General features: G+C 40.0%; 1 protein-coding gene across 3 annotated transcripts; it reads left to right on the top strand.

Moving 5' to 3' along the window:
• The first annotated feature begins 3,694 nt into the window (after positions 1-3,694).
• On the top strand, positions 3,695-7,009 carry LOC306921605 (uncharacterized protein). Of its 3 annotated transcripts, none has more exons than XR_013789799.1 (7): positions 3,695-3,840; positions 4,875-4,981; positions 5,084-5,190; positions 5,352-5,454; positions 6,132-6,351; positions 6,442-6,501; positions 6,848-7,009. XR_013789799.1 is itself a non-coding variant. In XM_079498811.1 (7 exons), exons 2-6 carry the CDS (start codon positions 4,882-4,884, stop codon positions 6,498-6,500), a joined length of 585 nt encoding a protein of 194 aa, XP_079354937.1. In that variant the 5' UTR covers positions 3,695-3,840; positions 4,875-4,881; the 3' UTR covers position 6,501; positions 6,848-7,009. The 3 variants fall into 3 exon arrangements, 1 of the variants encoding a protein (XP_079354937.1); XR_013789800.1 differs by having other exon boundaries at positions 6,132-6,355; positions 6,446-6,501; XM_079498811.1 differs by having other exon boundaries at positions 6,446-6,501.
• Positions 7,010-10,871: the final 3,862 nt, after the last annotated feature.

The following is a 10,871-nucleotide window of genomic DNA, read 5'->3' as shown; positions in this document are numbered from 1 at the left end:
TATGTAATACTTTAGCTATTGAAAAATAGCAGATCTACAAGCTCATAGCGCGCCACCGAGTGGCGCGCTACGAGCTTGTAGGTCTGCTATTTTTGAAAAATCGTGAAAATGCGGCACAAATATGAATATATATTCTTTCAGATGATTTTATTTTTTTTATTTCGACGTCAGGCCTAAATGGGTTATGAATTATGGGGAATTTTGAATAATTTTGAAAAGTTTTAACAACACTAAAATGATCTTGTGGGGTTCCCTGGCACATCATATTTTCAAACAGGGGTCCACAGACACGAGAACCACTGAACTATATATGCTCATATCCTTTGTTTTGCATATTTGGTTTAGCTCCAAGAAATATTGATAATCGTGCCATGGCTGCTGGACTCATTGTCATAGCAGACTCACATCATCACAAAATGTTCACATGATTTGAACAGATTGGAATATATTAGGCTAAAGTAATTAAATGGTTGTAGATCCTTCTGGCCTTACTTCAGAGTTACAGACCCATAAGGGTCCATTTGGTTCCAAACTATAATTTACCTGGGGACCCCCTGGAACTCCCTCAAGGACCCCTGGGGGTCCCCCGGACCCCACTTTGTTTTGTGCATATAGTTCCCATCGTGTCATTTTATTTTTATTATTATTATTTTCAGAGGAAAAATGAGAAGTCCATACAATTAGAGAAAGTAGAATAATGTTGAACAACATGTTGAACAACATTCCAGCCTGGAATTGTGGACAAAATCTAATCCAACGACAACAAAATATTCTCTAGTTTTGGGTCTCGGAGGCTAAATCTCATGAAATTGTGGTAGAACTGCAGCCTCACTCCCAATATTCCGCCGTAGTCTGAAAACCCACCTCTTCAGACTCCACCATGGCCCGTAGCACTAGCCCCTTAGATAGCACTTTATGTAGACTTAGATAGTATTTTAAATATAGCACTTTATGTAGACTTAGATAGTATTTTAAACAGACTTATAGCATGTTACGTAGACAGCACTAGAATTGCATTTTATGTAGTCATAGCACTTTATAGTACACATGTATAATATATAATATAATATAGAAAATAGCAAATCTACAAGATTGTAGATTGGCTATTTTCAAATGGCTGAATGTATATTTTGTAATAGGCCTAATCAAAATCTACAATGTAACTAACATTGTAAGTTAGTTACATTGTACAAAGGAAAAATGTATCAATCAACATAATTTTTAACAACATTGATTGATTGATTGATTGATTGATTGATTGATTGATTGATTGATTGAAGTATATTTGTATTAAAAGTTTGCAGAATTACAGTAGGCCTACATTTCTAGCACAACTCAATACAAAAACTGTTAACTGTGAGTGGATGACACCATAAAACAGTACACTTGTTTACAAGAGGGTCCACCGTTTTCAATTCATGATAACATTTAGAGACGTACGAATATACACTTCTATATAGCCAAAAACAGGAAATCATCATAAAGGAGGTCAAACTAAATAGGGGGGAAAAACATAGGCCTATACAGGGAGGGGGGAAGGGTGGGTGGGGGATTGCATTGTATGTTCAGGCGTTTGAGAACTTTAATGTAAGCCTACTTCATATTTGAAAATAAAGCTATTATTGCTATATTAACAATGTAAAAAAATAAAAAGAAAATAATAAATCGTGTCCAGTGTTGTGACGCACATAGATATAGCCAGGGCCATGGATATAGCATATAGCCAGAGGCCCAGAGCCATGAGACAGAGTTACGACATATGAGGGGGCAGAAAACAGCCTGGTCACGTGGTTCATGTACTAGTCGCGCGAGCCCATAGACGCCAATGCATTCCGTAAACTCCCGTTTGTCCCTTTTCAATAGAAGTCTATGTAGAAGAGCCTGGCTCCATGAAGTGAACGGAGTTGTCGTTGTCTTACTCTAGGACTCTGGATATAGCTATCAGTGTTGCCATGTCTGCTTATTATCAGCGATATATACCACCAGCGGTTCTAAATGTATCTTCATGTCAGTATAATCTAGCATTTCCCATCAGTGTGTGTTTTGGTTGTTTGTTCACCCCAGGCAAGCCCCCCAGGTCATCGTGACATCAGCCATCAGCCCCCCCCCCTAAATGCGACCTGCTGTCGCAGTTAAGCCCATGGAGATCCCTGATGTCATCAACATTGGCCAGCAACTCATCTGACCTCAAACCTCAAACCCAATTAGATCTCCATATACTGTACTCAGAAAAGCGCTATATAAGTTTGAGATATTATGATTATGATTATGATTATGATTATGATTATGATTATGATTGTGATTATGATTATGATTATTATGATGTCAGAACCTGTTCTGACATTCCATATGTTGATCCTTCCCCATCCCTTCCTCTTTGATGTCTCCCTTTTGACTTATACCTGTCCATTCCTGTCCATTCAAACTCTTTGGTCCTGCGGCTGCCCCAAAGTTATTAGTGCAGCCACGCCTGGCAGCCAGCGAAAACTAGAGTTCTCAACAGGCCGAAAATTAAGGCCCGGCCCTACTTGGGCCCTCATCAAACCTTGTACAGTGTAGTACACTCAAGAGAATGTCCCCGCTACCACCCTTAGATCTCCATATACTGTATGGAGCTGACCTGTTCTGACATTCCATATGTTGATCCGACCTCATCAAACCCTGTACACTAAAGATATGCTCCTTATATGGGAAGTAGACCTACAGGATTCATTCTATGTTGATCTGACCCCCCCATGCCAAAGCGCCAGTGCTCGCCCAGCAGTCTGCCATCAACGACGCGGATGCGTGCACAAGGGCGAGGTCGCATCCTCAGGCGTCTGGTTTATAGATAGGCTATATGATGTGTTTGTCTTAAATGTTCTGATGAATTGAAAGTGGAAGACCCTGATGTAAACAAGGTTATATTATATCCTCAGTAGCTGTTTATGTATTGACCTGCACCTTCGTTTGAACTGTACCTGTAACGAAGACTCTCGCTTCCAGTCATGTTGTCGGATCTGAGTAGTTGCTCATTTGATACAGACTTATAGCATGTTATGTAGACAGCACTATAATTGCATTGTATGTAGTCATAGCACATCATAGTACATATGTATAGCATAGTATAGTATATATGTATAGTTTATATGTATAGTTTCATTATATAGATATTCCACTGTTACGTTCTTAGCTTACGGTACGCATGTTTCATGATAAATGCTTTTTATGTGATGTATTCCCATGCTTTTTTTGTTCTTGCTTAATGTAAGTCACTCTGGATTAAGAGCGTCTGCTAAATGCCTAAATTGTAAATTGGATATTTAGTCCCCATATATGGGGATATCCGACTAGGACGTTGGGCTATATGACATATGACATGTCTATAAATGACAATCCCTATATTTGGCCCGAGCCGACCTAGTGCTGATATCAGATAGATGTGGCATAACCATATATGGATAGATCTAACTGGCTTAGTCATCGTGACAAGCATAGTCGGAGAATCTATAACACAAGTCGGCTTCAGGGAGAAGGCAGAAGTCGAAGCATCCTGGTCTAAGTTCTAACCAGACACCACTGCGGCGAGTTCTAACCTAAGCAATCAGCAATAGAGCCTTGCTATTTTATAGTACCCATTCTACAGACCCGCGGTTGCTTAGTTCTCTCGCGGCGTCTGGCAACCCTGACATCTCCGGTGACGCGTCGCATTGGCCCCACCCCCTGAGGTCGCAGTCAAAAGCAGAGCTCTCAGAGCTTCACTTCCTTTTCTCCTCCCAGTTCACTTCCCTCTCGACCGAGCGCCGCGGCAGCAAGACGTTATATCACCGCAGTCTTTGCGAAACCCCAACCATAAAAAAGGTAAATATTTCCGCTTAATTCCGAAACGTATTGATGTAGTTGCCAACGTCTGGCTTATCATTTTTAAAGCCACTCTGAGGCTTGTGTTTCTGTAAAAGTCGCGTAATGTAAATATTGGTCGTGTTATGTTATGTAGGCCATCGGCAAGGCCCGAGACCAGTCGGCGGATAAAGGGCTAGGCCCGCTAGCTTTAGCTAGCTTAGCACTAGCTAACAACGCAGTCACGTAATAGTGCATTTAGGCCCGTATTAGGGCCGAATAATTGTTTCTTATTTACACCTGCCAACACATGTATGCGTCCCGGGACGTAGGCTGGGCTTTTGCTGGGTAGACTTCTAACTAAAAGGACAGAACCCAAGGAACCCTTATCTTTATATTTGGGGCCGCCATTAGAGGATTCGTTATTGCCACACCAGACGGCAACGCGGAACCCGCCAGAACAACGATGATGATGCGGGTGTTACGTCATCCATCATAAACCCCGTGTGTCTCTTCTCAGGCATGACGGGTAGCTTTGTAGGTGTGGGGGTAGTTTCTAAAGGGTTCCTTTCTGCTTTATTTGGCCTTTGTTCCAAATGTTTCAACTAGTGGGTGTATATATATTATTACATTGAAAAGTTCCCCCTTCAAATTAAGATGCATTGGCCATGCCCCCCCCCCCCCCCAAATCTAAAAATAGTTGTACCTATCTGTGGGATGTATATTTGTTTGTGTATATTTTTTCAGGTCATGTTTACAATCTCATGTTGTGTTGTGAGCTTGTAGATCTACACAAACACAAGTGTTCATTGTTTTGGACTTGCTTTTATTTGACAATTAAAATAAGATGGCTATTTTTAATTCCAAGGATCCAGTTATAATCCTCAGTCAGTGTAACTCTGAGACTACTTGTACGCAAACCATACCCTTGCCCATTTTAGTTTATGTAATGTTACATTATGTAATGGCTTTATCTGCTTATGTATGCCCTATTTTGCACAATGGAACGGGTTGATTCAGAAATGTGACATTCTTTCTTTGTGTGTTCTCTTTAGACAAAACATGTCGGACGAGGGCAAGCTGTTCATCGGAGGTCTGAGCTTCGACACTGACGAGGACTCGTTGGCCGGAGCCTTCTCCAAATACGGAAACATCGCCAAAGGTAAAAGCCATACGAGCCATATGGACAAAACCGCACACGCGTGACTTAATTTAATTTTCTTCAATGTATTCCACGTTTCTTAATCTTCTCTTGTGTCTACAGTTGATGTCATCAGAGACAGAGAGACAGGCAGGTCTCGTGGATTCGGCTTCGTGAAGTACGACAGCCCAGATGACGCCAAGGATGCACTGGAAGCCATGAATGGACAGGTGAGCTCACAAATTAATTGTCACAGGTGTTTTGCCAGTAGCCATTTTGTGAGGCACATGGTGGCACAACGCGGTACTGCACTGAATTACAACAACACAACTGACAATGGCCAACTAATTTATTGACTGACTTGATGTTTATATATATATTGTCTTTTCAGAGTCTGGATGGAAGGACGATCAGAGTTGACGATGCTGGGAACGGTCGTTCCGGAGGTGGTGGAGGAGGAAGAGGGAGGGGTGGCGGATATGGTGGCGGAAGAGGTGATTTTTTTTTTTTTTTTTTTAATACTTTTAATTATGCCTTTGTTTATTCTTGACCGACGGTGTGACGATTAACCCATAAAGACCCGAGAGGATTTCTACAATTTCTTCTAAACCCTGACTTCTGATCCTGCTAATCTTTCCAAACTCTATTGTCAGTGGTTCTCAAAAGTTTTATGTATATGGCCTGCCAGACCTGCCCGCATCTGAAAATATGATGTTCAGGGATTGCCCCATTTGTTTCCCCCCCCCCAAAAATGGCAGATCTACAATCTTTTAGTGTGGTACTCTGCCACACTACGAGCTTGTAGATCTGTTACTTTTCATCCATCCATCTTCAACCGCTTATCCGTAGCAGGGGGCAACGGCTCCACCAGAGTGCACCAGAGACAATTAACCCATTTTGGGCGGGAACCCCTTTTGGTGTCATGTTACGCTTTAGCTATTGAAAAATAGCAGATCTACAAGCTCATAGCGTTCCACTGAGTGGCTCGCTACGTGCTTGTACGTCTGCTATTTTTTGAAAAATTTAAGAACCACTGACATAGAAACATAGCTTTATCAAAAAACTGTCAGGATGTAGGAGACATTTTTAGAATCTGATCTCAGGTCAAAATGGGTTTAAAAAAAAACATTAAGTTAAATCATCTACCCCCTCCTCTCTCGTGTTTGTGTAGGTGGTGGAGGATACGGCGGCGACAGGAGCTACGGTGGTGGCGGCGGTGACAGGAGCTACGGCGGCGGTGGAGACAGAGGCTATGGCGGTGGCGGAGACCGGAGCTACGGTGGCGGCGGAGACCGAAGCTACGGTGGCGGCGGAGGATACAGGAGTGGTGGTGGAAGCGGCGGCTACTCATCCGGCGGTGGTGGCGGCGGCGGCGGCTACAGGGACAATAAGTAAGTGGAAAGCCTTAAATGTAGCAAATTTGAGTGAATTGAGGTTTTAGCAAAAAAATTGGAATGGAGTTTTAATTGTTTTTTTTACTGTTAGGGGTTATGGAGGTCGTTCTTCGGGAGGATCCTACAGGGACGGATATGAAGGCTAATGTAAGTATACGTACATGTGTGTTTAGTAGTGTTTATACTTGCTCCTTTATAGCAGCAGATCTATAAGGCCACAGCATGTCAAAGCAGCTCCCTCTTGTGAACGTGTAGTCGACAGCTAAAATGGGGCTTAAATGGTGTGAAACTGACACAATTGGTCTGAATCCAAATAATGCTAACTGCATTTTGCATTGTGCTAGTGCAAAAAAAAATGAAATGAGAAAATGCTCTCCTATAATCACTAACTTCAATTAACAGCCTTCTGCAAAAGTGTGTATATTTTGCAATGTCAAACTGTTGAACTTGCCTGAACTTCAGCATCTTTACCTGTGTGCCATTTTCTCCTCAGCTGCAAGCGACTAAAATCCGATGAAATTCCGAGATCATCCCATGGCTGGCTGTTTTTAAAAGATGACTGACTTGGGCCGTTTTTTTTTTTTATTGCATTTGTGGAAATAATTCTTTGCATTTGTTGAAATAATTCTTGACTAATAAATGTTTTTTTACATGAGGTCATTTGTTGTAGTTGTAGTAATTATACACATTATGTCGTAGTTCTGTATTAATTATACATTGTTGCAGAGTCTATTAGAATTAGATGAATGAGTGCTGTTTCTGTGGGATTTAATGCACTATCCTGATTATTTGGGGGTGGTATGTCCTATGCTGGTGTTGGGCCGTTGTTATATAAAGTCAAGAGTAAACGCAGTCTTATATCTGGATGTGTTAGCGTTTAAAGCTCTACAATCGAAATGTCTGCAAGATATTTTAAACTACCTTGTGCTTCTGTATGTTGACAGGCTTTATAGAGATGTTGATTTCTGTTTCCAGAAGGGCTTTGCCCCTGTATGTCTGCAGTGTGTTCAAAAGTAGCCCAGACAAAGTATTGTGTATATCAATTGACTGACTTTTCAGGTTTCTGTATTATAAAACGTCCATGTGCTGTATGCTGTAATCAAGATTACAACTAATGGATTTAAATATGTCACTGCACAAAGTTTCACTTGTTGAATTATAATATGGCTGTTGTGGAACTGTAGGCCACTCAAGACTTCAACACCTATACCAGCTTTACATGAGCTGTAGTGATTTTGTACTAAAGACAGTTGTATGATTTTATGAAGTCATATAAAAGTTAAAATGATTCACAGCTATCATAAATTTAAACAATTATGAACTTTAACTCCACTGAGACATGTTGATTAAAAACGTATGCTAAAACACTTATTACTGCATGCCATATTGCTTTCCTCATGGTTCTAATTATATTCAGGAATATGAATATCTAGGGCCCTATTTTTGCTGGTGCCTTATCCCTAAACTTCTATGCCTATTTTTACTATTTTGAAAGAATAGCTCATCTAGCTATTTCTAATTTGACGATTTAACCCATTTAGGACAGGCACATTTTTGCTATATATTGCAGATGGCAACAAGAACCCCAAAATGTGTTCCCGCCCGGCACTGGAGGTGGAACGAGAGGTTAAGGCACTGGTGAAAATACTAGTGTCCCATGCATGGAGTTATCAGTTTTCAGTCTTACTATCTGCTGGATTTGGTGTGAACTTTGAATCCTCTTGCTGAGTTCAAGACAATGGAACAATGCCTTCTCTCCCCCACAGGGTGGAGCTGTGGACCAGAATGTCTGAGTGAGTGAAGGTGAAAGAAATCATTGCATACATGTGTTTATGACTTCTCAGACTTTTCATTATTTCTGGTTAAAACTTAAGAAAAAGCAAAGCCTCGTTCAAATTAAATCAAATATGATGCATGCTTGATCTGTAAAATGCATGCGTAGGATGTTCTCAAGGTTCAACATTTCCTTATAGTAGTACCCAATGCTGAGTAGATTTGTTTTAAAAGTATCAAGTAGTTCATAAAAACAGTATTAATTAAATTATGAGAAAATGCTCATGACCAAGTGCTCACACACGATTCAATTTCAATTCAAATGAGCTTTATTGGCATGAGAAAATGTAAGTTTTCCAAGTGTCAAAATAAAAAAAAATGGGTAAAGTATAATAGCCCTGGCTAGGCCTACAGTTGGGTACAGCACAAACACACAGCAGATGTAAACATTATTTTTGTATCACACTATGTAGGCCTAAAGATAAGCTTACTAGTGCACTCGACAAATTGGTTTAGTTTAGAGAAATGTTAACTAGGACACAAGATTGATTAAATACATCTCCAATGAGAGTGTCATTGTGAGTACCATCTCGACAGAATGCCACAGACGAAAAACAGTCTAAAGTCCACACTATCCATAATGTATAAATGATAGATAAGGGGTCAGGACAACGAGGCCTTTTCGTGGAGGGGTCAGTCTGAAATTTGGACTTAGACTGTTTTTCGTCTGTGGTACTTGATGTTCTTTTTTACACACTTTGTCACATTCTTGTTCCTGAAGGTCAATTTGTACAAGCTCACAAACGACGTGTCGTGTGCTTGTAGATCTATGTGTGGTCCAGGGACTGCTGAGGTACGTCCCTCGGGGTCGTTCCAGTGGGTCCCCAGCAAAATGATCGAGGAACAGTTTAACAACTAACCCTACAAGGACAACTTTAGGTTTTTTTCAACCAAGGTTCATGTTTTAGGTTGTTATTAGAGAAAGTAAAAGATGAGTGTTATTTTTTTTTCATTTGCTGCTTTCTTTCGTTTTAGGGATTTTAGCTGTTTTTGACAGGGGCGCGGGGCCATTCGAGCATGGGGCTAAATATGTATTTTTTTACAAAAATTTATAGCGATTTCTTTTTTTTATTATTTACTATAGTCCTAATAGACCCCAGGAAATTACATCTGGCCACAGAAGATCACGAGATCTACTGAATGTGTCAAACTGCATATTGAGCCTATAACACACAGTGTGGCTTCCCCCCAGTAGGCTACCTTCACATTCAGTAGATCCTGTGATCTTCTGTGGCTAGATGTAATTTCCTGGTGTCTATTAGGACTATAGTAAATAATAAAAAAAGAAATCACCATAATAATTTGTAAAAAAAAAAATACATATTTAGCCCCATGCTCGAATGCCCCCGCCCCCCTGTCAAAAACAGCTAAAATCCCTAAAACGAAAGAAAGCAGACAATGAAAAAAAAATAACACTCATCTTTTACTTTCTCTAATAACAACCTAAAACATGAACCTTGGTTGGAAAAAACTAAAGTTGTCCTAAGGCGAGACATGGTAGGTGAAATCATGATTTTTCCTTTTTTTTTTTTTTTTTTTGCTATTTTGCTTCCTAAACATGTTTTCTTCCAAACTTTATTTTAGCCAATGACAGCTCGTTTTGCTGGGTGAAAATCCACCCTCTCAATTTTCATGATTGGTTGTTGGTACAAAGGAAGTGACCATATTTGGATCAAACCACAGTCAGCTCGAGGTCCAGACCTTTCCAATGATATATGGCATTATATGTTGTTGCCAAGATTTGGATGAGATATTTTGTCTCAAAATAGTGGCTTCAAATAAAACGTTTTGGAATTTTACAATACAATTCTTTAAAGGCCGTTTACTCAAAATGAGTTTTCCTCATACCTGGGACAAAGAATCTCCACTTCAGTTGCACTCACATACACCAAACTTTCCAGTCTTATTCATAACTATATTCTGCAGATATTTACAGATGGGTTTGTTGATATATCATTCACAGCCTGATTTACATCACATTTTATACCTAAAAACGTGCCGAAAATTGGGTTTTTTTTATGCCTGTTGACACTATTTTCTGATTAGTGGAGTGATAATTAGAGATATCTAAAATCCCTTCTGTAATTTTATTTGTCTCTAATATGTCAACAAAATGAAACAATCATTTTGAACCTGGCTTTATCCGATCTTCAGATTTATCGTCCCGAAATGTATGCAAATTAGCGCATGTAATGCCTAATTTGCATATTTAAACATATCATTTCAGAAAACTTGTAATACAAAAAATCTTAGTTTTAATATAAGTAATCAACTGGAGAAGTTTCATTGTGATAGCTATTAGTTAACTTTTTTTCCCCTATTCACCTACCATGTCTCACCTTAAGCTATTCAAATAAGCTGATCTACAAGATCACAGCATCTCACACTGCAAGTCGTCGTGAGTCGTGTAGATTTGCGGTTTACAAAACTTGAAATTTGGGATTATTTTTGATTAATTTTCAAAAGTTTTAACACCGCAAATCTTCAGACAGCTGGGGTCCGCAAGCATGAACATTTTTGAGAACCACTGAACTATATGCTCATAACCGTTGTTTTGGATGTGTGTTTAGCTAAGAGATATTGATAACCATGCCATGGCTGGAATCCTTGTCATTGCAGAAAGGGAAAAAAAAGCCTCGTCCACCAATAGAAGTGCTGCACGTTCCATGCATGGAGATAACCAG

Source organism: Electrona antarctica (genome assembly GCF_951216825.1).
Source record: "Electrona antarctica genome assembly, chromosome: 1".
Taxonomy (NCBI): domain Eukaryota; kingdom Metazoa; phylum Chordata; class Actinopteri; order Myctophiformes; family Myctophidae; genus Electrona; species Electrona antarctica.
This window is presented reverse-complemented; position numbering and strand designations above follow the sequence as displayed.